Raw genomic sequence first — 25,001 nt, 5'->3', positions numbered from 1 at the left:
GCGCAGGGGCTGGGAACTAAGGGAGACTGACTTCTTCAGCTGCGCAACCCAACCCGGGACCTGCAGTTCCGTCTCCCGAGCCCAGAGACCGCACCCCGCCCAGGGTCTTCGAACCGGAAGTGTTCTCTTCCCTGACTAAAAATGGCGGCCGCTGAGTCACTCGCCCATCTCGTCTAGCCAATGGATGCCCGACGTTCCGCTGACTCATATCCGCGACCGCTGCTCTAGGTGATCTGATGCAACGCCTCAGTCAAGGAAGCCTTCAGTGCACGTTGGGGTGAGCAGGCGGCGGTGGTGCAGTGTCTATGTCCTCGGAGGTGATTAGGGGGACTGCAGAGATGGTTCTAGGTGAGTGAGGTTCGGCGGAAGGGTTCCGGCCGAATTCTAGAACTTCTCTTAGTGCTTGGCGCGGCGTAGGCGCACTCCCAAATATTCGTGGGGCCCTGGTCGCTCGCCCCAGACCCTCAGACCTGGGCCACCTGGACACCGACTCGGTGGTCCGGGTCTGGTTTTGCTCCAGCCCTGTGCGTCCCTCGGCCACCGCCTCCCTAGCCCAGCCCCACCGCGAAAGTCTCGTGATTCCGCCGAGGCTAGGGCGCTGCAAGGGTCTGGGACCTAGTGAAGCCCCAGATGTGAAATTCTTAAGTCGTTCTTCTGGGAATGATGTAAGGCTTTTAATTAATTTCCGCACAACCTCTTTTTTTTTTTTTTTTTTTTCTCCGTGAGATCTGCAGCGGTGAAAATAAAAAGATTTAAGTGACCGAGGCGATGTCACAGTTGTGAGGCCCTCCCTCTGCGGCTTAACCCCAGAGTTTGTGATTTGTTTCGAAAAGCACAGGGAACTAGCATTTTCATTTGCTCGCAGTGCACTGTCACTGGGATACCTGGTTCAGGGCTTGTTCAGTTTTATTCTCAGTACAGCTCTGTACGATGTATAGTGTCTTCCTGATTTTATAGATGAAGTAAGTAACCTCAGGAAGATTAGATGAATTCTCCCCAGGTCACTCCGACTTTAAAGATACAGCATCTAATAAAGTTAGGACGAACTGTAAAACTCTGCCTTGGTTGCTGTGCAGCCAAGTAGAGAGAAGTGCGAATGGGTTAAAATAATGAAAAAAAAATCAAATAGGAAAGTCAGATTTGCAATTCATTGTGTTAGGGGGTGGGATAGTCTTAAACTCGGAGATTGGGAAAATATGTTGACTTCTTTTGGACTGTGGGAGTTTTTACAAATGGGATGATATTTCTGTTTGCAAAGAGAGAAAATTGATAAAGCAGTTGCATTGTTAAGTGTCTGAGCATTACTGATGAGGGACGAGTAACTTTTCATTTTGTTTTAAAAAAAAAAAAACCAGCAGAGCTGTATGTATCTGACCGAGAAGGAAATGACGCAACCGGGGATGGAACCAAGGAGAAACCATTTAAAACAGGCCTAAAGGTAATCTCCGCAGGATAGCTGCTCTGCATTTTAGTAGCGAGTGTTGGCATTGAATGACTTGTCAAGAATTTTATTTAATTCTTTCTTTGAAAAGAAAATACTGCATTTGTTCACGGGGCGAGGCAGGGTGGAGGTGGGGGCAGTATTTGTGTGCCTCTGCCACAGGTATGGAAGTCAGGGGACAGTTCGTACCATTTGTTCTGTTGTTCTGCCATATGAATTCTGAGCCGCAAGCTAAACTCAGGCCATCCTGCTTTGAGGCAGTCACCTTTACCCATGCAGCCATCTCCCTGACCTAGTGGTTTGTCTCAGACATGAAGTTTTGAAAAGGAACCCCTAAAAGGGAAGGTAAGGGGGGTGGACACATATGTAGATCTAATAGTGGTAGATCAAAGCCCAAACTTACATATATACCAGTTCATCTCTGGACTTTTTTTTCTCTGTTGGGTTGTGTTTTTCAGTTCTTGTAACAGTAGGAGTCCCACTCGAATCACACTGACCCGGTTCCCGGGTGAGTCTCTCGATGGCTTTATCATAGTACAGATACCATCTTGACCTTGGGACCCAAAAACTCGACATACGAGCAACCCATCAGTGGACTAGCTTCTTAAAGCAGACTCATGAGTCTGAATGCCTAAGGGGAAAAAATGCCACTTCATTAATGTACTGTTATTTTGGGGGCTTCGGGACATCATACGACATCATACGAGGTTAGCTCATTCTAGGTGGTCTATTACACATGTCCCAGGAATCCTTCGACTCAGCATCAGGTTAAGGTGTCCCCACTATAGTATTTATTGACTATGTTGACCTGGAATGCTGGAGTCCTCTGGCTATAGCTACTCCACAAGGGAGATGGTTAAATGCCCCCTCCTTGGAAGAGCAAGACCTTGACACTCCTTTTTCTGTGCATCCATATTTGGCCAATATTCTTGGTTTTTAGATGCTTGACAGTATCAGTCATCAAATCCTTCTAACTTTGAAGTGTTTTCTACTAAGGTCAGGCCACGTGGTCATGCTTTAATATGTTTTTTAACTCCTTGGAGGGAAGTCTCTCTCAGTTGGTGTATCTCCTGTGACTTTCCAAAACCAGTAGAGACCTTCGGAAGAGGAATGTTGCAGTGTGAAGGTGTGCCCTTCAGTTGTGAGGAGCGGTAGTTAGGCTCTTCCTGTCTCTGACATTAAAGATGAGTATCGGTGTACAGTTCGAGGAAGGAAATGGATTCCAAGGCTCTACAGGTGCAGCTGTGTGTTGGTGGGAGATGGTGTGTCTGTACAAAGAATGTGGGCAGTCACAGTGACCCTCCACACTGACCGCCTGATGAGGCCGGAGTTGGACATGCAGCCCATCATTGACTGAATCGTCCTTACACGGTGCGAGACTATGCTCCCATGATGACTTTCCATTGAGAATTCTCTTGGTGTTGTCAGAAGATTCACATTCCTGCTCTACAGCAGATAATGAAGGGGGGCTGAGCTCCACTAGAAGGTCAGGGCTTCTGTTCCCTTGGGTTTTGGAACAGTGAAAGAAAAGAGGGTCAAGAATAGCAGAGGTGGGGAGATAAACTTGCAGAGCATCTTCTCGAGCCTTGGGGATTGGAAGGCTCCTCCTCAGGGAGGAGGATAAACGCATCAGTAGGGCCTGTGCGTGTCTTCTCCGGGAATGGGTGGAGAGTTTTTAGGGATTTGGGCATTCCTCCCTTCGTTCTTTTTATGACTGCTTCTCATGTGCGTGCATGTGTATGTGAGTGTGTGTGGTCGTTTTGTATGCAGGGGGGCTCTTACCTAATCTTAAATAAATGTTGTTAATGTTTCCTCATCGGCCTAACTGCTTAAACCCCCTAGCCACTGACTTTTGTAACTTTATGGCCTCTGGCCTTTGGCTGAGGAATGAAACCAGGCAGGTCAGGATGCATGGCTCATAGAACAGAAACACAGTAGCCCTGGTCGGGGCTCAAACAGGCAAAGACTACATGGTCGGATCTCAAAGGTCGGGCTTTATAAACTTGAGATTTTATTGCCAGAGAGAATAAGGTACTTCTTTTCCTGTTTGATGTAATAACTGGAGAAATTTTCAGACAGTGTTTGAAGGTCGCTAAGATACTCCTCTTTGTCTTTGACCTGTAACTCCAGCAGTTGGAAGGTAAAGACAGGGAGGAGGATCAGGGGTTCAAGCTGCACAGCAAGGGCAAGGCTGCTTTGCGCTCGAGACCCTATTTTAAAGACTGGCCTTGTGGGGCTAGTGAGATGGCTCAGTGGGTAAAGGCGATTGCTACCAGTTTTGACAATCTGAGTTCAGACCCATGTGGTAAGAAGAGAAAGTTGATTTTCCTAGCTGTCCTCTGACCACACACACTTATTCAATAAATGCATAACTAGCATTTCTAAATTTTTTTAGATTCACTAACTTAAATCACACAAACTATAAATTACTAAATTATATATAATATATATATAAAACAGTAATGCCTAATGTGTCTTAGTTAGGGTTTTACTGCTGTGAACACACACCATAACCAAGGCAAATCTTATAAAGGACATTTAATTGGGGCTGGCTTACAGGTTCAGAAGTTCAGTCCATTACCATCAAGGTGAGAGCATGGCAGCATCCAGGCAGGCAGAGCTGAGAGTTCTACATCTTCATCTGAAGGCTGCTAGCAGAATACTGACTTATAGGCAGCTAGGATTAAGGTCTTACACACCCACAGTGACACACCTACTCCAGCAGGGCCACACCTAATAGTGCCACTCCTTGGGCAAAGCATATTCAAACTATGGCAACCAATATTGATGAAAAAAATCGTCTCATGAGAATTTTTCAAATTGAATGGAGATTAGTCTTCTGTGTAACTTGGCTTTTACTTTGTTGAAAGTTTCAGACCTGCGTGTCTTAGGTCCCGCCTTTGATAGTTTACAAGTCTCTAACTTTTTCAGACTGTTTGCAAAGTGTTTTTGCTTTCTGCTGCCTATCTCCTGTTGTTGGCATAGCTGTGCTGGTCCCTGTGACCATTTGACTATCTTCTCTGACAGGGGTGGAGGTAGGGGCTGCTTCCTGTAGCTAAACTGGTTGGGATTTTCAGTAGCGTGATCTGCGATGTTCTGAGAGCAAACTCCTGCAGGAGGCTCAGTGAGTCTTCCTGCTGACATGGTCTTTGCCTCTCGGCTCCTGATGTTTCCTGCTAGGCTCTTGGTAATGTTCAGATCCATAATCCAGGTGTGATTTTGGTTACTAAGATTGCATAATATTGGAATGTTTTCTCTCTTCCCCTCCCCAAGGCTTTGATGACAGTTGGAAAAGAGCCATTTCCCACCATTTATGTGGACTCACAAAAGGAAAATGAGGTAGGGTGCACCAGAACCTTCTCGAGATTGTGTTTTGTGAAAAATAACGTTTTCTGAGCACATAGAGGTATTGAAGATAACACAGATCTTTGTGCTCTCTCTGTAGAGATGGGATGTTATTTCTAAGTCACAGATGAAGAACATTAAAAAGATGTGGCACAGAGAACAGATGAAGAACGACTCTAGGGAGAAGAAAGAGGTGACTGATGAATTTGCCACTACACATTTTTAGAGTTACAACACCCAGAACTGTATTTACCAATTCTGTTATTTTTAAAATTAGGCAGAAGATAACTTACGAAGAGAAAAGAACCTGGAGGAAGCAAAAAAAATTATTATTAAAAATGACCCGAGCCTGCCAGAGCCGGCCTGTGTGAGTATCTGTCATTCCTGGTGTTGTGGGCTCGGCTGTATCTGCACTACTTGTGGGTTGCAAGCCACAAGTTCTGTTGTTCTGTCTTCCTTCTTAGGAGGAGGAGACAGACAGTGTCCTGAGGGCTGAGAGAGGTTCAGTTTGGTCCTGAAGTTTAGACATTACCTGATGAGTGGTAGATTCTGCTCCTACTGACCAGCAGTAGATGATGGCTACCGTCTGGCTGTGCTGGGTAGTTTGAGGCAAATGATTTTGCCTTCTCTAGAATCTGTTTTTTTACCCAAAAGTCAAAAGGTAGAATTTTCACAAAGTTTTGCAAATACTTCAGAAACATTTATGATTCTTTGAAAGGAGGTTTGCTCTTGTGTTTATTTGTTTTTTTGGAACCTAAGCAGACTGCTGACTCAGCAGTGAGTGTGGCTTGGGCTCCAGTAATGTTCCTGCTGGCAAAGTGTTTGTCAGCTTGTGCTACTTCCCCACGTCACCCAGTTCCTCTTCGCAGCATTGTCCTCTCTGTTTAGGTTTCTGGTGTCTGGGTGTTTACAACTGTGAGGCTGGGATTGTTGCTAGTGTGGGTGACAGGCACATCTCTTGTGACAACCTGGATTCACTTATTAACTGATTTTCTGTAACAGTTTCTGAGATAGTTTTAGGTATCTCTCATTGCCAATTTGCACTAATGGTAAAGGACTTTTTCTTTTCTCTCTTTTTTAAATTCAGCATAGTAAGGTGTGTGATTCTGAACTGCCCCCAATTTTGTTTTGTGATTTTTTTTTTTTTTTTTGGGTTTGGTGGTTTTTGTTTTGTTTTTTACTGATTATTGTGATGGTGGGGGGTTTTCTTGTTTGGTTTAGTTTTTGTTGTTACTGGTTGTTTGGTTGTTGTTTGAGAGAAATGTACCCCTGACTGGCCCAGAATTCATCGAATCCTGCCTGGCCTTGCCTTACACATACTGGCATTAAGTATGTCTGCCATATACCCAGCAGTGGTTGTTTCTGACATTTGACTATGGAATATTGGTGAAAATGTTGGCCTGTAATAATGACATGTTTCAAATAGTTTTCATTTAAATTTGACAGGTAAAGATTAGTGCATTAGAAGGATACAGAGGCCAGAGAGTGAAGGTGTTTGGCTGGGTCCACAGGTTGCGCAGGCAAGGTGAGTGGGTGGGTTTTCTTTCCCTCTTTATAATCTTCAATAATCCTGGTTTTAGGTGAAGAAGACAGAGAAACATTCCTTCACGTTGGTTTGGGTTCTTGGTGTACTGTCTTTTTAAGGGGTGTGATAATTGATAGCCTATATTTGTTCCTGTGCCACATGACTGTGAAAGTTTGAAACTTAGACGTTACTTCCCCTGTTAGAAACCACAGTGGCCAGGAGGTGTATAATAAGTGTACCATCCTCAAACTGAGTTTTAATTATGTAATGAGAAACAGGGACATGTCTGAGAGGGACAGATCCTCATCTAGAGTACGGTCACAGGGGTTTTGTGTGCTCGGTTTTTATTTTATTTTTTACGTTAGCATCCTAGTTGGCCCCCTGCCCTCCCATGTATGGTGTGTGAGAATGCATGTTTGAATGTATGTGGTCAGATATATGGAGGCATATGCACGTGGAGGCCAGAGACTGATGTCTGAAGTTATCCAGGATTCATCTTCCACTGTATCTGGTTGAGGCAGGGTCTCTCACTGGAACCCAGAGCTCCTTGATATGTGGCTGGTCTAGCTAACCAGCTTGCTCTGGGCGGCTCCCATCTCCTAAGGCTGGGATTACAGGGGCCACCACGCCCACCTGGCCTGCTGTTTGCATGGGTCCTGGGGATCTGAAATCTGCTCCTCATGCCTGCGTGACAAGCACTTTAACCACAAGCTGTCTCCCCATTCTGACACCTTAGTTTCGATCTTTATAATTACCTTCACCCTGGCACTTTTCCCCTTTTTATTACTTTACTATACGTGCTTATCGCATCTTTCATAAGAACAAATGGGATATAAGTGAGTGCGTATCTTCACATCTTTATGCCCCTCTGAGTGCTCAGCACTGTTCTTCACGTTGGAGGGATTCAGAGTAAATATGACAGCGTCTGCCTCAGTTCAGAGCTGACTGACTGTCCACGGTCATGTGGATGGCAAAGACTGTACGATTAGAGCCTACAGTACATAAACAGTAGGCTTGGGGCCTTCACATGGAGAGGTTTGAACTGCTGCTGCTTACCCTTGGAGCTGCGTGTGGAGGGTGGGTTATGAAGTGCTCTGGAGTCCTTGGGACTGGCTGAATTTTGTTTCTCATTTCTAGGAAAGAATTTGATGTTTTTGGTGTTGCGAGATGGTACGGGTTATCTTCAGTGTGTCTTGTCAGATGACTTGGTAGGTATTTTATCTTAAATATGTCTGTAAGATTGTATTTAATAGGGCCCATAATTGTAAATTTTGAGTTTTAGGAGCTATGTACTTATTTTACATTTTTACTGTGCTAACTGGATACCTGTAGCAAAACCATTGTATATCGCAAATGTAAAACGTTTTGATTATACCTTAGAAAAGCTAGAGGGGAAACTTTGGTTATGGAAATTTTCTGAAACATAAAATCTTAGAGCAGTGTAGAGAGCCAGTTTATGGTGGATCCTGGTTTGTGTCCCTGGATGTCATATTCACAACAGTGTCTTACCTCTGCTCCCCAGTTTTTTGTGGGAGGAAAACCCAGCAACATTACTTTGTGTGCCTCGGTGTGAGATTGGTTGGCCCTGCCTGTCTCACTCAGCGTGCTTCTGCTTGCGCTGCTTTTACAAATGGACGTCATGTCTGATAGTATTAGATTTTTATTTCCTTCACACAACTACAAATGAGCCTCTGTTCCTCTGGTTATGTCAGGAGGTACATGACGCCCACTTGCGTTTCTGTAATCAGCAGCTATAAGTGTAAGCAGCTTTATCCCACTATTGTCAAGTTGCTCTTCTCTTCTTGTAATGACTTTATTTTGTTTTTTTTTTTTTTTTTGGTTTTTGGTTTTTTGAGACAGGGTTTCTCTGTGTAGCCCTGGCTGTCCTAGAACTCACTTTGTAGACCAGGCTGGCCTCGAACTCAGAAATCCGCCTGCCTCTGCCTCCCAAGTGCTGGGATTAAAGGCGTGCGCCACCACGCCTGGCTGTAATGACTTCAACATGTACTTGTCATCATAGTGTATAGAAGCTCTGTCTGTCTAAGTCAAAGATGGACTGTGGGAATCTGTAGTGGGGCTAGTGTCCTTTACGTTTTGTGTTCATGTAAAGAGGACAAATATGCTTTTATACAGCCATATGTTTTGACTGATGACACCACAGTCCAACAGGTACATTGGTAAGCTGTCTCACTGAGCACATTTTAGTGTGTCCTCAGCTCAGCTATCACATCACTAGGGCATACAAGCGCGCTCCATCGCTAACAGAAATACTGTGTGGTGCATGGCTACACTGGCTTAATGCCTTCTTCAAGGATAGCTAGCTTGTGTATGCGCTCGCTCTCTCTCTCTCTCTCTCTCTCTAATTTTAGAAGTCAGTGGTGACCCAAGGTAGCACAGCCTATAATCAATCCCAGCACTTTCTCTAAGAGGCAGGAACGTCAGAAGTTCAAGGTTAGCAGGGCTATATGAGACCCTATCTCTCTCCAATAGAAAACCAAACCAAAATTAACTTGTTTGTAAACAATTCCTTTACCTTTACTAGAATATTTTAAATCAACCTCGGTAGGCTAATATGAACTTTGACCTTTTTACAGTGTCAGTGTTACAATGGAGTAGTCCTGTCCACCGAGAGTAGTGTGGCGGTGTACGGAACACTAAACCTAACTCCAAAGGGCAAACAGGTAAGTGAGCTGAACTCATGCGGAAAAATGATGGGTGTTTAATAGTTTGTTCCCCGGTGTCTGTAGTGGTACATTTGGTGTTGTCCTATAAATACACAAGTGTCAAATACTATAAAGTCAACATACTATATCCAGTAGAATATGTACACTGTATATTTTTATCTTAGTCTGCCTTTTGCAGCTCTAACAGCATCTCACGGACTAGGAAATTCATGGCATTTTTCTTGTAGTTCTGGAGGTTGGGAATTTCAAGATAGAGAGGCTACTTTTAGTGATGTAGTTCTTGCTGTGACTTACCATGACACAACTAACACATCCAAGTGAGAGGATGCATTCAGTAGAATTGGATGGGGCTGAACTGGCTTCTGCAACAAACCCAGTCACGTGATCACTAGCAGCTAGCCCACTGTCTTACTTAGGATTTCGTTGCTGTGGAGAGATGCCATGACCAAGGCAACTCTTATAAAGGAAACATTTACTTGGGGCTGGCTTACAGTTTCAGAGGTTCGGTCCATTATCATTATGGCAGGAAGCATGGCAGTGTGCAGGCAGACATGGTGCTGGAGGATCTGAGAGTTCTACATCTTGATCCACAGGCAGCAGAAAGGGACTGAATTTCATAGGCAGCCATTCCACACTGAGCAGAGCTTCTTGAGCATAGAGACCTCAAAGCCCACCCCCACAGTGACACAAGGCCACACCTCCTTACAGTGCCACTGCCCAGGAGCCAAGGATTCAGACACATGAGTCTATGGGCCAAACCTATTTAAACTCCGAGAATTTTAGAAAACACTAGACTAAACTGAAACTTTTTGAACAGGAATTGGTAGTTTCTTAGAAAGAAAGGGAGGGAGGGGGACTGAACATTGGAATATATTTTTGCTTTGGCCAAGAGCAGGTAATCTATTCTAATAACATTTACATGTTGCTAATTACAGTTCAAATATCTACTGAGGTTGTAACTGTTGCTTAGGAAAAAAACCCTGCAAGTGTAGCCTATTAACCACAAGAGGGAGCAAATACTTCTAGTACCAGCGTTCATGTAAAAGCCTGCCCTGCAATAGACATGAATGTGTGTTCACTGAGCTTTCTTGAAGTACTGCGATTACAAACGGAGTGGTTGTCATGGTGTTACTTGCTGTCCCGCTGGCAACAAGATAATTACATGCTCCATGAGTGAGAGACTTTTAGAATAAATTACTTTCCATAGAGTCAATAGGGAAAATTCTGATTATTTTTTTCTAAATAGATAATTGCTTTTAGAATACCTTTTCCATTTAAATGTAAGATTTTTTTTTTTACTTAATTTGTGTATATGTGTGTTGGTATATGTTATGTGCACACAAGTACAGATGCCCTCAGAAACCAGAGGCATCAGATGCCATGGAGCTGGTTTTAAAGGTAATTGTGAGCCACCCTGTGGGTGCTGGAAACTGGACTCTGGTCCTTTGGATGGGTAGTATGCACTCTTTCCTTCCTTTCTTTCTTTTTTTTTTTTTTTTTTTTTGCTTTTTCGGACAGGGTTTCTCTATAGTCCTGGCTGTCCTGGAACTTACTCTGTAGACCAGGCTGGCCTCGAACTCAGAAATCCGCCTGCCTCTGCCTCCCGAGTGCTGGGATTAAAGGCATGCGCCACCACGCCCGGCTTGGTAGTTTGCACTCTTAACTGCTGAACTAGCTTTTAAGCTCCATGTTTAAGTTTTAAATATAGAGAAGTGTGTTAACTAGTTCTTTAGAGAAATGCTAGAAAAATAAATCATCATGCTAATAGTCATTAGTTAGTTATTCTAGGTCATGGAATTAGTTATATAATTCTTTGTATATGCCTTTGTCTTAGTTAGGCTTTTCACTACTGTGAAGAGACACCATGACCAAGGCAACTCTTATAAAGGACAACATTTAATTGGGGCTGGCTTACAGTTTTAGAGGTGGGAAGTGGCAGCATGCAGGCAGACATGATGCTGGAGAAGCTGAGAGTTCTACATCTTGGTTTGCAATTAGCAGAAGAGGACACTCTCTTCCACAGGCAGCCAGGAGAACGGGCACTGGGTGGAGGAGTCTGATCATAGGACCTCAGAGCCCACCCCTACAATGACACATTTCTTCAAATAAGGACACATCTCCTAGTGCCACGTCCCATGGTCCAAGCATATTCAGACTACCACAGCCTTTTTAATTTACAAAATGCATGTGTATTTTTTCATGGAAAGAAGTATTAACTGCAAAATTATAGTACTGAGTTATTGGGTCTCTAATTCTGGAGACTAAAGCTACTAACAATGTTCTTAAATTAACACCTTTCTAAAAACTTGGCTCTAACATCTTCAGTGCTGTTAATTTCTATTGTCTTTCTCACTCTCTCTGCTATTCTCTTCTGCTTTTTCCACATGTAGGCTCCAGGAGGCCATGAGCTGAGCTGTGACTTCTGGGAACTGGTGGGGCTGGCCCCGGCTGGAGGAGCTGATAACCTGATCAACGAGGAGTCTGATGTGGATGTCCAGCTCAACAACCGGCACATGATGATCCGGGGAGAGAACATGTCCAAAATCCTGAAAGCGCGCTCCATGATCACCAGGTGTTTCCGGGACCACTTCTTCGACAGGGGCTACTGTGAAGTAAGTGCCTGCCTGCCTGCCTGCTACAGGTCACCTTTTGCAAATGGTCCCGGTGCTGTTTGGAAGTGATGGCCACAGCACACTTGTCTGCTCCTTCTCCCCTTAACAGGTTACCACTCCAACACTGGTGCAGACGCAGGTGGAAGGTGGGGCCACGCTCTTCAAGCTTGACTATTTCGGGGAAGAAGCGTTTTTGACCCAGTCCTCACAGTTGTACCTGGAGACCTGCCTTCCAGCCCTGGGAGATGTTTTTTGTATAGCCCAGTCATACAGGGCCGAACAGTCCAGGACACGAAGGCACCTGGCTGAGTATGTAATTGTCTTACCAAAGCGGCTCCTTGGGCTGGGGGGAGAGGTCAGCTGGTAGAGTGCCTGCTTAGCATATAAAGGTTAAGTCCCCAGCATCACAGAGAAGTGGGCCTGGTGGCACATGCTGGTAATCTCACTTGGGAAGTAGAGGCAGGAAGATGAGATGTTCAGGGCCAGGCTGGGCTATTATAAGACCCTGCCAAAGCAGAAAGAAAAGGCGGTCGGTTCGTTAGGCCACAGCTAAAATCTGATTTTCCTGTGAGGTTTCAGTGAGGCTTGTGAGATACCCACAGCTCACTCTGTTCCCCGAGGGTCAAACCTTCGCGTCCGTGTAAAGTAGGAGCGGCGCTCGCTCAGCTGTGTCTGTTCTTCAGGTTCACTCACGTGGAAGCTGAGTGTCCTTTCCTGACCTTCGAGGACCTCCTGAACCGTTTAGAGGACCTAGTGTGTGATGTGGTGGACAGAGTCCTGAAGTCACCAGTGGCAAGCATAGTGTATGAGCTCAACCCGGTAGGTGTAGTGTCGTCTCCAAATGAAAGGATCCCAGTCTTTGGGGAAGACAGCATCCCTCTATTCTTGGAGGCTTGGTGAACCAAGTGAATAATGTTTCGAATATTTAATACTGGTAAATTGCCAGTGACTGTATTTTAGTTTATAGAAGAGGCAGCTAGTTGATAAGTGTTTCTTCATCTGAAATACTCATTCCGAATAGTAATCTGTCTGCAGAACTGTTTTCTATGGTAAAGAGTTTATTGTTACTCTATGTGTAATGGTGCAGGTGGAAGGCAGAGAACAACTTCGTGGAGTTGGGCCTCCTCCCACCTCCAACCTTGGTCCACGGGTACCAATCAGGCTTTCATGGCAAGGACTTTACCTGCTGAGCCATCTCTCCAGGGTCTACATCCCCTGCTTGTATTTTTACTTTATATTACATATATTTATATTTATATACGGATGGATATTTTGCCTGATGTATGTCTGTGCAGCATATGCATGCCGTGTCTCTGAAAGCCAGAAGAAGGTGCTGGATCCCCTGGAACTAGAGTTACAGCTGGCTATAAGCTGCCGTGTCGAGGCTGGCAACTGATCCTGAGGCCTCTGGACGAGCAGCCCATACTCAACCACTGAGCCGTTTCTCCAGCCCCCTCCCCCTTTCGTTTCTTCACAGGCATTTTAAGGCTGGATATTTCTTTTTACACAGTTTCACTCTCTTCTTTTTACTCTAGAACTTTAAACCCCCCAAGCGGCCTTTCCGCAGGATGAACTACTCGGATGCTATTGAGTGGCTGAAGGAGCATGATGTCAAGAAAGAAGACGGGACTTTCTACGAGTTTGGAGATGTACGCGTCCCTTCCTCATTGCTTCAGAGTGGCTTGTGTGCGTGAGCTGTTGCTGGCTGTGGCTGCTTCCTGATGCTGGATGCCTCTGCTTGCCCTCAAGTCAATAATAGTAGCAGAAACTACTTAGGATTGTCTGGATTCATGATGGAGTGCACTTTAGAACAGGGTCTTTTTGTGGCCTTTCAGAATATTTGAGTTCCTTCTTTTGCACAACACCTTTTTTCCTTACCGATCATAATCATTCCTCTGCCGCTGTGTGTGTGTGTGTGTGTGTGTGCCTGTGTGTGAGAGAGAGTGTGCACGCGTGTGTGTGTGTGTGCTCGTGTGTGTGTGTGTGAGAGAGAGAGAGTGCACGTGTGTTCGTGTGCGTGCGTGTGTGTGTGTGTGTGTGTGTGTGCGTGCGCGCGCGCGCGCGCGCGCGCGCGCATGTGTGTGCGTGTGCCCACCCACCCACGGGAGCCATGAGTTACTGCTGCTCCACAGAGCTTTGCTTTGGCTTCGGAAGTGGTTGATGTTGAGAGCAAATGATGTCTCAGCTCCACACATCGCCCTTGCTGTCTTGTAAATTCAGTTTATGATGAGTAGCATAATTCTGAACTGAAGTTTTAAAGTACTCAGTGTGATTGAGTGAAACGGTCCTCAGCTATAGAGCCCAAATGTGTCCGTGCCTTAGGTGGGTTTCTCTCTGAGCTTGCTATGTAACTGAAGGCTAGTGACCCAACTGTCCTCATGTCTGCCATGAAGTGACACCTTCTCCTACCAGCTGAGGGCTGGTAGCGCACACAGGAAGCTCTCAGTGCGTGTTGGTGTGAATTGTGCATTCCTCCCTCCCATAGCACAGGGCTCTAGAGCAAGTGAGTAGTCTGCAGGCTTTTCCGGGTGTGCGTTCACCTCATACAGAACCCAGTGTGGGAGACAGATACAACGTAAGAAATCAAGACTGTTCCCCACTTCATCCCATCTCTCCAGACCTTCAGGGAGCAGAGCCAGTGACTGCCCAGTTCTGTTTCAGCCCTTATACAATCAGTGAGTCCTGTCCAGTTTGCAGTCAGCTTTCACTGGCACAGGAGTTTTGAGTTCTGGTTTGAATACAGTTTCTGGAGGGATGTGGTTTGAAAGAGACTAATTTAGCTTGATTTGTCATCTTATATTGCCTGGCTATTGTTGCAGGTGTGATAACACAAACTTGATGTTGGCTCTTTACTTTATGACTGTTCCTACCATTGGATAAGTGACTTATTTTGACAGGAAAGGAGTTTAGGTAACAGTTTAAAGATGAATGTCATTGATACTCCACAGATCAGTCACATTCTGGAGCATACCCTCATTGCCTTTGCTTGCAAGCTTGAGTCTGGCCACTGACCAAGAGTCAGAGCAGTATCTAGTCATGACTTAGGTGTCCAGAGCAGCACTCAGCACCCCACATGGGCTGTGTTAAAAGGTGATCCTGCTATAGCTTACTTGATAGCCACAGTAGGTTTTATTTCTTTTTTAAATAAATGGTTCCTATATACATGTGCATGGGTCTAGGTCCTTTTGCATTCTCTAGTATATTATAGGAACTGACTGAAGGGTAAAAAGCTGCTTTCTTTTTGCAGTTTCAAATGTTAATGAAATCTGGTTTAACCTCAGGATATTCCCGAAGCGCCTGAGAGACTGATGACAGACACCATTAATGAACCAATCCTGCTGTGTCGCTTTCCTGTGGAGATCAAGTCTTTCTATATGCAGCGCTGTCCTGAGGATCCTCGACTTACTGAATCTGTCAGTTTGTGATTCCATGAGTATTAGAAAATTTGCTTTTTAAGGGTCTGGGAACTGTCCTTTGGGATAAGATATAGCTCGTGGCAAGTAATTCATGAATCTAGAATGACAGTAATTAAAGCGACAATCCTTTCCCTGGTAACAGTTGACATGTTCCGTTAAAGAACATGAGTACTACTTGAACTTTGCGTAGTCACATAGCTTCCTTTCAAGTTAGCAGCTTGATATGATATGTAATTTCCCTAAAGCCTCGCAGTTGTGTCTGGTAGAGTGGTGGTAATTGTGGGTTTTTCAACTTACTGTTTCAAGGTGGACGTGTTGATGCCCAACGTTGGTGAGATTGTAGGTGGCTCGATGCGCTCCTGGGACAGTGAGGAGATTCTCGAAGGCTATAAGAGGGAAGGGATTGACCCCGCTCCTTACTACTGGTATACAGATCAGGTAAAAGCAATACAATAGTTTAAGGTTTAGGAGGCCAGAATCCCAGGTATCAGACGAGCTGTGTGTGCTTCATGTAGCATTGGGATATTGCCATTTTTGTCTTTAGCCCAGTTATACGTCAGTTTCGTTTGTAAAGCTCTGTATCTACTACAGTTTGTTTTTGTTTTGATGTGAATGGGTATGGGTTTGATGTGAATGCATGTTTGTTTCACATGCAGTGCCCCTAGAGGCCAGAAGAGGGCTTAAGATCTGGAACCACTCCTACAGATAGTATTGAACTACCATGTGGATGCTGGGATGTGGCAAGCCCTCTGGACAAACAGCCAGTTCTCTTAACTGCTGAGCTACCTTGCTAGCTCCTACTGCAGTTTTGAAAAAAAAATAAATTATTAGGTCCGACCAGCATCTAATACTGTTCTCACTTTCCTCTGAAAAATCAAAGCAATTAGTTTGAAAGGTGAAATCTCTTCCTGTCAGATGGTTCACTGAACTGTTCCTCTCTGCATGGTTTATGAAGGCGTGTGGATTGTGTTGAATTATTACTACAGTGAGCTAACTGTTAGAGTGTGGAAAGTTAGCTCATCGTAGTAATAATTTTAATGTGATTAGATACAGTTTTAAAATAAGCACTCTTTCTCTCATTCATTTAACAGAGAAAATATGGCACCTGTCCTCATGGAGGGTATGGCTTGGGCTTGGAACGATTTCTTAGCTGGATTCTGAACAGGTATCACATCCGAGATGTGTGCCTGTACCCTCGATTTCTCCAGCGCTGCAGGCCATAACCATGGGGCCCTCAAGCACGAAGGAAATGAAAAGTTAAGACTGCCTCTGCAAAAGAACAAACGCCCAAATCGTCCCTTGACTTCCTGTTGGGGGTAGTAGCTTTCTCTTGACTTTCCCATTATCAGAAAAAGCAGTAGGTATCACTTGAACATCAAGTGACATTGATGCTCCTTTAATGAATATACTCATTACAAAATTTTGAGGAAATATATGTCATGTCACTCTTTAGTATGGAGATATTTTATTGTGCTATAGGTTACAATCATTGTATTAAATAAACCATACATGATTATACAGTTTTTAATTATGGTCTGACATCCAGTAAAATTCCATCTTTTTGTCCTTTTAAGTGTCGCTGGGATTCTCGAATTCAAGCATCTAAAAGAGAAATTGGCTGTTTGACATAAAAGATACTGGAGTCAAATACATAGCCCTTTACATTCACTGTTAGTCTTTTCCTTATTCATATAGTGTTTATAATTCTGAGGGGTATGAGTTGACAGGGGAAATTAATGAAGGGGAAATGGATTATAATTTGCAATGAACATGATTGGATGGTGGGTTATTCAAATGATTCCAACCCCGTTAGCCTTTAGTTTAAGAACGGGGCAGATGGGGCTTCCCTCTTTGTAATTCCTGAGTAACAAAAGTAAATCTGTTTGCAAAGACTTTGCACCTGAATCTTAGCCACCGTAGACAGCTACGTCATCCCTGCCTGGTCCTTGGGTGCCATCTGCACTGCCTTGCCGACTCAGCAGGGCTACCAGTGGCTGAAGTGCAGTTGCTCTCCCCAGATGCATGCCGTGTGTTCTAATGGGCTGTATCCCACTAACCAATAAATGAGCAGTGGTTAAAAAACAAACCAAAACACTTTGCTGACTTATTTTCTCAATGTTGACCATCTCTGACTCACATTTTAAATCTTAGACAGTTTTATTTGTTATAATTATTGGATTCTGAAGTTGCTATTATTAGAGTTTCATGATAGTGACAGAATGAGTTTTTTAAAATTTGACGGATGCTTGGGTCCTAGTTACAACTTTTTGTACTTTTTAGTTGTTAGTTTTAAATACATTAAATTCCCTACTGTTCTCAAGTCAGTAAATGACTGATGGAAACGGGCCATTGTGACCTAGTACCTGGACGAAGCAGTAAGCTGTGCCCAGTCTTAGCAGTAGGCTTCACTCTGGTGAAGGGTTGAGGTTAGGCTCAGTTTACCTTGAATTTTATGTAAATTGTATAAATAGGTTGATAGTTAAAACACAAAGAGAACCAGGATTGGATAAGAAAGATATCAGACTATGGGACCCAAGGCCTGACCATGAGTGACCACAGGCCCCATCCATGTGTACTTTGTCTCACTGAGATTCTTGCTCTACTTTCAGGATCACAAAAGCCATCCCTCACCCCTTTCAAGGAGCAGCTTGCAGACAGCCCAGTTTCTAATTCCTGCTCTCCTCACTAGGTCCGCATCTCCTCCCTCTTTCCTCTCAGAAGCCTGTTGATGGTCCCACCAAAAACCTCCACTTGGCCTTCTGAAGTAGACCTGCTCAGAGGAGTGAGAAGCCAGTCCTCTAGGAATTCAAATTGCAAATGCTGCCCAGCTTAGGATAGTTAGTCAGTGATATCAAAGATTGGCCCATAAAGCATATTGCTTTTAATCTTTAAGAGTCAACAAACTACGGGTGTTAAATACTTTATAAAATATGCCGTATGGTAGAGGGTTTTGCTCACTCTTCCTCAGTGCTCTGAATATGTTGTAGAGATAGGCTAGGCCACACTATGATTTTATATAAGGTGTAGTGAGTATATTTTCTACCCATGATACTTTCAGCTTATGCTAGGGCTTTGGAGGAGTAACCTCATTGTATGCCAAGAAGCACCTGGTCGAACTATTCATTTTTCTTAGAAGTCCTTCAACCATTTTTAGCAATTCAGATTTCTCCTTTATCTTCTGCCCACCTTGCTATGTGTAACAATTCCTAAAAATATCTTCTTAAATACAGAGAACAAACAGTTCAGCACTGGGTGCGTATTATAATTACTTGGTGATTTTATAAATGACAGCGCCTGAGTTTGACTGGACTAGCTGAGTCTGGATTGACGAATGAGGCCAAGATATTTTTTGAAACTTCCTAAGTAAAACTAGGGTAGGATGATATTAACTAACTGTTACTAAAAAAAAAAAAAAAAAAAAAAAAAAAAAAAAAAAAGACACCATGACCAAGGCAACTCTTATAAGGGACAACACTTATTTGGGGCTGGCTTACAGGTTCAGAGGTTCAGTCCATTATCATCAAGGCGGGAACATGGCAGCATGCAGGCAGGCATGGCACAGGAGATGGAGCTGAGAGTTCTACTCTTGATCTGAAGGCCACTAGTTAGGAGAAGACTGACTTCCACCCTGGGTGGAGCTTCAAAGCCCACCCTCACACTGATGCACTTCTTCCAAAAAGGGCCACACCTCCTAATAGTGCCACTTCTCATGGGCCAAACGTATTCAAACCACCACAAAACAGGAATCCTGGGGAAAGGCTGGGTTATTTAAACTGTCTTAGCATGGTGTGTGTCTTCTGGGAATAAAGGCACCATGAGCTTCAGGTTCTGTAATTCATACCATCAGAAAGTCATTCAAGCTAGTGACTCGTGCTCAAAGCTCTTACTTCATGGACATCAGCTTAATTAGAATTAAATGACGTCATGAGTGTGAACACTTGAAGTTCACACTCAGAGTGAACGTTCAGCTTGTATCTGGTGTAGCACACCAGCTTAGAGGCACGGATGTCCGAGTTGAGCTTAATTTAAAATTGAGCTCCATGCTGCAGGAGCACATGGTTTCCTCCGTGATGCTTTGCCATAGAAGCCATCTGTCCCGTGGAAGAGGAGAACGGTGCCATTCCTATCTGCACTGCTCATGCGCACATCACCATCTTTCCAACCTCCTTCAGTTGTCATTTCTTTTGGAGACCTGGTAAATTGGAATTGCTTTTCCTTCTGTGCCTTCTCGGTTCCCTTTCAATTAGTAGCATCAGGTTTTCTTCAGTTCAGACATAGTGGGTAATCTCTCGGTTACATTCTTCCTGTAAAAGTCTCCTGGGCTGGGGCTGGAGAGATGGCTCAGTGATTAAGAGCTCTGACTGTTCTTCCAGAGGTCCTGAGTTCAAATCCCAGCAACCACATGGTGGCTCACAACAACCCGTAATGAGATTTGATGCCCTCTTCTGGTTTGTCTGAAGATGGCTACAGTGTACTTGGAGAGAGAGAGAGAGAGAGAGAGAGAGAGAGAGAGAGAGAGAGAGAGAGAGAGAGAGAGAGAACCTTCGGCAGCTTGTCCAGGAATGAGGTCTTCAGTTCGGGATGACGAGCAGTGCCCCACTGCAGGGTGGGGACCTGGGCATCTGATAGCTGCTGTGACAAACTTTCAATCCATCTCATTAGAGCATGTTCTCCTCATCTCCACTTCCAAAGGCACCTGCTGCCACCAGGCCCAGCCACTAGGGATCCTGTTGGCTAAATCTCAATGGTTCTTACTTTTAGAATGGCCAGCTTCCAATTCAGTTTTTCTCCAGCTGGCTGAACCATGAAATATTGACTCCTCTGCCCTCTGGCTTCTAAAATTCTGTTGCTGTAGTAATCTTTTCCCTCTTATTCTTTTTGACTTGTCCTTGGGAACAAAAAGCACCCAGTACCACCATTCTAAGACCTCTGTTGAGACTGCAGTGGGGTTGGGGCCAAAGTGAAGCTAAACCTGTGTGTCCAAGCCCCCTCTGACCCAGAGGTCATTCCTCTGTATTTGAACACAAGTCAAAATGAAGAAAGTACAAAGGGAGGAGATATACCATCAGTCGCTGTTGGGGAAGACAGGCTGGCTGGCAGCAAGGACACATACAAACGGATGAAACTATAGAAAGGTTGCATGTGACTTTAAGTGGGTCTTGGGAATCTTAGAGGCATTATCCTTGAACTTTGATTGTTGAATCTCCTTGGAGCATCCGAGTTCAGTTATGAGTGAATTCAGAGGTTCACAGCTGTGGCCAGCAGCTCTAATAAACTTGAGACACTGTCAGTGAACTCCATAAGGGCTCTCTGGGCACTGTCTCTGGTATTAAAAAAACAAAAAAAAACCTTCTTTTGAGTTGTATTCTGAAAGAATGGAACTACCTTCACAGTGGGAATAAGGCACACCTGGTTTGAAATACCAGCCCTGCCCCCAGGCTAACCAGCCTCTGTCTGGTGCCCTCTGCAAAAGTGTTTTCCTCACCTGTAGAATTGGTGAATAGAGTCGGTAATCAACAGGGTCTAAGCACTCTTTGGAAACCCCTTTTTAAAAAAGTCAGTATTTCCTTTTTATGTTTGTTTGTTTGTTTGTTTGTTTTTCCCTTGTGGGTGAGGCAAGAACTAGGCAAACTTTCTTTACAGCTGCCATTAGGAACCCACCTCTGTTGACTTGGGAAGGAAATCAACTCATTAGGTAAGCCAGCAAACCCATGAGTCCTGAAGACTGCCTCTAGTCAGTGCTGCTCAGGCTACGTTTATCTTTAGGCAAGGATGAAGTTCAGGCTTAGATGAGGTTGGGACCAGTGACTGCTGGATGCTCTGTGCCTTTCCGGTAGTCAGAATGGGATGTTGCAGGCACAGGTCCTCGTGCCTGGTAGATCTGGAGAACATCATCTTTGTTCCCTTTGCTTTGGAGTCACGGTTTTAGAATGGAAGGGGGAGGGTGTGTGTGGAGTAAATAGACCTTGGACTATTAGTTTTGGGCATTCTTTAAATGATTGCCAAGGGCTGTGTGCTCGTGGAGACGAGTGTTTTCTAGGAGAGGATCGCAGAGGGGGGCTTACATAAGACAGGTCTCCCCTTCCCCTTGTGTTTCCTGCCTGTCCCAATGTCTCTTCGGGCTCAGCTTGTTCCAGTCTTCTCTTGTAAAATCATATCTCTGGTTTGTGTTTTGAGACATCACTACTTAAGGCAATCCTTCTGCCTCAGCCTCTTCCGTACTCCCATGCCAACAGTTCCTCTTGTAAATTCTATTAACACTTTAGTGAGTGATCTTCCGCCTTCTGATCCTGACTGAAGTCAGTTCAACTTCTGCTCACCCCTTTGTCCCTCACTGTAAATACATTCATTGGACAAATTTAGTGCTTTCTATCTTAGCTGAATGTGAAAAGAACAACTCCTGGAATCAAAATCGGAGGGAGGAGGTGCAGATAGTATCAAAGCCAGAGCTGTTAGGTTAGTGTCTTAGTTAGGGTTTTACTGCTGTGAACAGACACCATGACCAAGGCAACTCTTAACAAGGACATTTAATTGGGGCTGGCTTATAGGTTCAGAAGTTCAGTCCATTAACATCAAGATGGGAGCATGGCAGTATCCAGGCAGGCAGAGCTGAGAGTTCTACATCTTTATCTGAAGGCTGCTAGTGGAAGACTGGCTTCCAGGCAGCTGGGATCTTAAGAGGGTCTTAAGACCACGCCCACAGTGACACGCCTACTCCAATAAGGCCACACCTCCTAATAGTGCCCCTCCCTGAGCCAAGCATATACACACCATCACAGTTAGAGTTGGGGCTCCTTGAGAATTGAGCCCAGCCAAGATGTTGAGGGATTTTAGGCAGAGCATTCATACAAAACAGAGAACACACAAGTGCTGCTCTGAGTGTTCATAGGTGAACATAGCTTCCAGGAGATCCATGTGAAAGCAGAATGATGGGGCTAGAGCTAGATCCCCATGCAAAGGGTGTTCAGAGGCCTGGCTCTTCTGTAGGGAAATCAGAAAACTGGATCTCTAGCCCATAGCAAAAGAAGCCTGTGGTGTGCCTAGTTTCTGAAGGGAATAAAAGTGGATTGCAAATGTACACACCTTAAAAGAGCCAAGACTGTAGAGCCAAAAAGATAACATCAGGCTTTCTGAGGGTCAGGACACCCCAGGATGCTGGACAGGCTCTGTGGGGACTCTTTTATCATCCTTGGAAGTTGGAACCGAAGTGCTCTTACAAATATGGGCTCAGAAAAAAAAAAGTTCCAAGCCGTGGGAAGAAATAGTGTGTTCAGTCATATAGTGTGTGTCTTAATGTCAGTCCAGTTGCTCCCATTTGCGCATGCTTCTGATCCTTTAGAAACAAAAGTGTGAATCACAGTGCTACAGGGACAGCACTCAGAGGCACATGTGCAAGATTCACTGTCATCTGCAAAGTCTCTCTGCTCAGGCCATGTGACCTCTCCGGTCCCTTGTGTCCTCTAAAAGAAGTTGGTGTGCTAATCCCTAGATCTGACTCATTGGCTCTCCCCGCCTCTGCCATTTAAGCTCTGGAATTATAGGTGTATACCACGGTACCCGGCTTCAGAAACACAGTTCTTGCTGGGCATAATGGCACCTGCCTTTAATCCCAGCACTCAGAGGCAGGCCAGCCTAGTCTACACAGTGAGTTCCAGGGCTACATAGAGAGATCTTATCTCAAGAAACCTAAACCAAACAGAAAACATGATTCTTAGCCCAGAAGTTGTAAACTCCGGATACAGGGTTACAGAACAAGTACTTCAGTTGAAACTATGGGGTTAGTTGGTTTCAGTATGAACAGGTATTCAAAGCCTTACCAGTCACTACCAGAAGATAGGGAATGGCCAGGATGGGTTCTTCCATACGAACTTCAGGGGGCATGTGGCCCTCCTGACACGTTAATGTAAGGTTTCTAAATTTCGGAGTTGGAAAAGTAGCGAACTGTTGAGACCTTGTCACGTTGCACTGGGAAGCTAACAGAGGCTCCAAAAGGGTCTCCACCTTTGCAGGTCGCTTCCTCCGGCAACCCTCCAACCCCCGAGAATCAGGTTTCACATTTGCAGAGTTCGCGTCTGACTTCTCTACAGAAACTAGCAGTTCCGGACCCTCTGCATTCTTCTGTTGTGCTTTCCTCCCTGGCCTCTAGCCACAGCAGACATTGTCTTCGTCTTTGTCATAGACAGCTGCCTAAGTGGCCCTCTAGAATGTTAGTTCCACGTGGATTATTGCCCAGTGCTGTCCACTAGGTGACCGACAGCAGGCTTCGTCTTCATCCTTGTCTCCTAAGTGAATGAGCTACTTGTGAGTTCCTTTAAAACTTTCTCACACTGTATCCTCCCCATCACATGGGGCAACGCTTTTCTCGCTGTGGACACAGTGAGTGTGAGCACTAATGGACTCCAAACTCCTGTGGTTAAAGAAGGTCTCATCAAAGCATGAAGCCTTGGGTTCTGGATCTGGTGGGTGGCTTAGGTCTTAATTGTGAGGACAAAGGCTCAGATTTCCTCGAGTGGTTATTCTAAGCTCGCCATTTGTCACATGGAGCCAGCCACTGTTTCTCTTGCACGGAGTCCCTTCCCCCCAGCCCCTTTCTGATTAAGGAGACAAAGTCGAGTGATCTAAATTTAGTTCGTGTAGCTCAGAGGTGCCAATCACTGCAAATAATGAATTAGGGGAGTCTCCCCTTCCCTGGAGCACTGGGCTGAAACCAACAAATTCATTTTATTTAGAACTCCAGGCTGAACTCCAGAGTGCTGTCTGTGACAGGCAAGTGCTTTATTCACTAATTAAGTCGCCCAGGCTCAGACAAATCTTCTCCCTGGTGGCAACGCTGCTTATCTTGGTCAACACAAAGGCTGTGTCTTTCAGCCTTCTGTTTGCTAATGGAATCGGTATAGAATTTTTAAAAATGTAAGCTGGCGGGGGGGGGGGGGAGAGGAAGCATATACGTACATACATATGCAAATCTCATATTTATTTGACCTTTTAAGGACTTTCAAAATTTCCTGTAACCCAGCATCCAGAACTCACAACTTCTGGACTCAAAACACATTTTTAAAATTTGTTTGTTGCAGAGACAGGATCTGTCTGTGTAGCTCTGGCTGTCCTGGAACTTGCTGTGTAGACCACGCTGGCCTCAAACTCAGAGATCTGCCTGCCTCTGCCTCAGCGCTGGGATTATAGGCATGCGCCACTATGCCCAACAGGAAGGAACTCTATTTTTGAAGCCGAGTATGGTGGAATGTGCTTGTATTCCCAGTGCTTAAGTGGTGGAGGCAAGAAGACCAGATGAGTTGAGGCTTATCTCAGCTGCATAGTAAGTTCAAGGCCAACCTGGGCTACAGGTGTCCCTGTCTCAAGAAAATAAAGCAGCAAAATACAGTGTTTTCTATCAGCCTTAAATAGAATTCATATGAAGTACATTTTAGCTGCTTTTATTTCATAAGAATTAAAAAAAAAAAAATCCGCTGTGGGAAGCTGTTGGATTTGATGTAAACGCAACCTCAAATAATATTATTTTTGTTATTAGAGTCAAAAATTAGCAAAAGGGCTCGGGCCTGTAATAGCCTGGTGGCTCGGGCCTGTAATTCCATGGACAGGGGAAGCCAAGGCAGGAGGGTGATGGGTTAAAGGGGTGTCTAGACACTAATTAGAAAAACAACTCAAAATCACATTTTCCTTTGCTTGTTTCCTATTTTGAGCGTGTGTTCATACTCATGAGTGCTGTGGTGTGTGTGTGTGTATGTGTGTGTATGTGTGTGTGTATGTGTGTGTGTATGTGTGTGTATGTGTGTGTGTATGTGTGTGTATGTGTGTGTATGGCGGACAGAGGACAGCTTCCTGAGTCAGTGCTCTCCTTCCGTCACAGACTCCAGGAACTGCAGATGGCCAGGCTTGGGCAGCAAGCACATCCCCTGTTGAGCCCAGGTTTGGCTTTCTTTTTACAACCCATGAATCCGCTGTGTGTACATCAAGAAG

The 25,001-nt window shown here is 44.7% G+C and overlaps 1 protein-coding gene across 5 annotated transcripts; it reads left to right on the top strand.

The window, feature by feature from the left end:
* Positions 1-248: 248 nt before the first annotated feature.
* Nars (asparaginyl-tRNA synthetase) lies at positions 249-17,109 on the top strand. 5 transcript variants are annotated; one of them, NM_027350.4, is made up of 15 exons: positions 249-348; positions 1,359-1,438; positions 4,715-4,780; positions 4,887-4,979; positions 5,064-5,153; positions 6,233-6,311; positions 7,449-7,519; positions 8,906-8,992; positions 11,386-11,607; positions 11,717-11,916; positions 12,291-12,426; positions 13,143-13,256; positions 14,889-15,020; positions 15,330-15,461; positions 16,115-17,109. In NM_027350.4, the coding sequence occupies exons 1-15, from the start codon at positions 339-341 to the stop codon at positions 16,244-16,246; spliced, it is 1,644 nt and encodes a 547-aa protein (NP_081626.3). In that variant the 5' UTR covers positions 249-338; the 3' UTR covers positions 16,247-17,109. The 5 variants fall into 5 exon arrangements, with proteins under 5 accessions (NP_081626.3, NP_001363951.1, NP_001136422.2 ...); NM_001377022.1 differs by having other exon boundaries at positions 1,356-1,438; positions 8,912-8,992; NM_001142950.2 differs by having other exon boundaries at positions 1,356-1,438.
* Positions 17,110-25,001: the final 7,892 nt, after the last annotated feature.

The sequence above is a fragment of the Mus musculus genome, chromosome 18 (assembly GCF_000001635.26).
Source record: "Mus musculus strain C57BL/6J chromosome 18, GRCm38.p6 C57BL/6J".
NCBI lineage: Eukaryota > Metazoa > Chordata > Mammalia > Rodentia > Muridae > Mus > Mus musculus.
This window is presented reverse-complemented; position numbering and strand designations above follow the sequence as displayed.

Bases quoted from the DNA above. Each gene is read 5' to 3' on its own strand.
- Nars (NM_001377021.1), top strand. The intron at 4,786-4,888 runs GTGCACCAGAAC...CTCTCTGTAGAG, and splicing joins CAAAAGGAAAATGAGGTAGG to ATGGGATGTTATTTCTAAGT. The intron at 8,993-11,385 runs GTAAGTGAGCTG...TTCCACATGTAG, and splicing joins TAACTCCAAAGGGCAAACAG to GCTCCAGGAGGCCATGAGCT.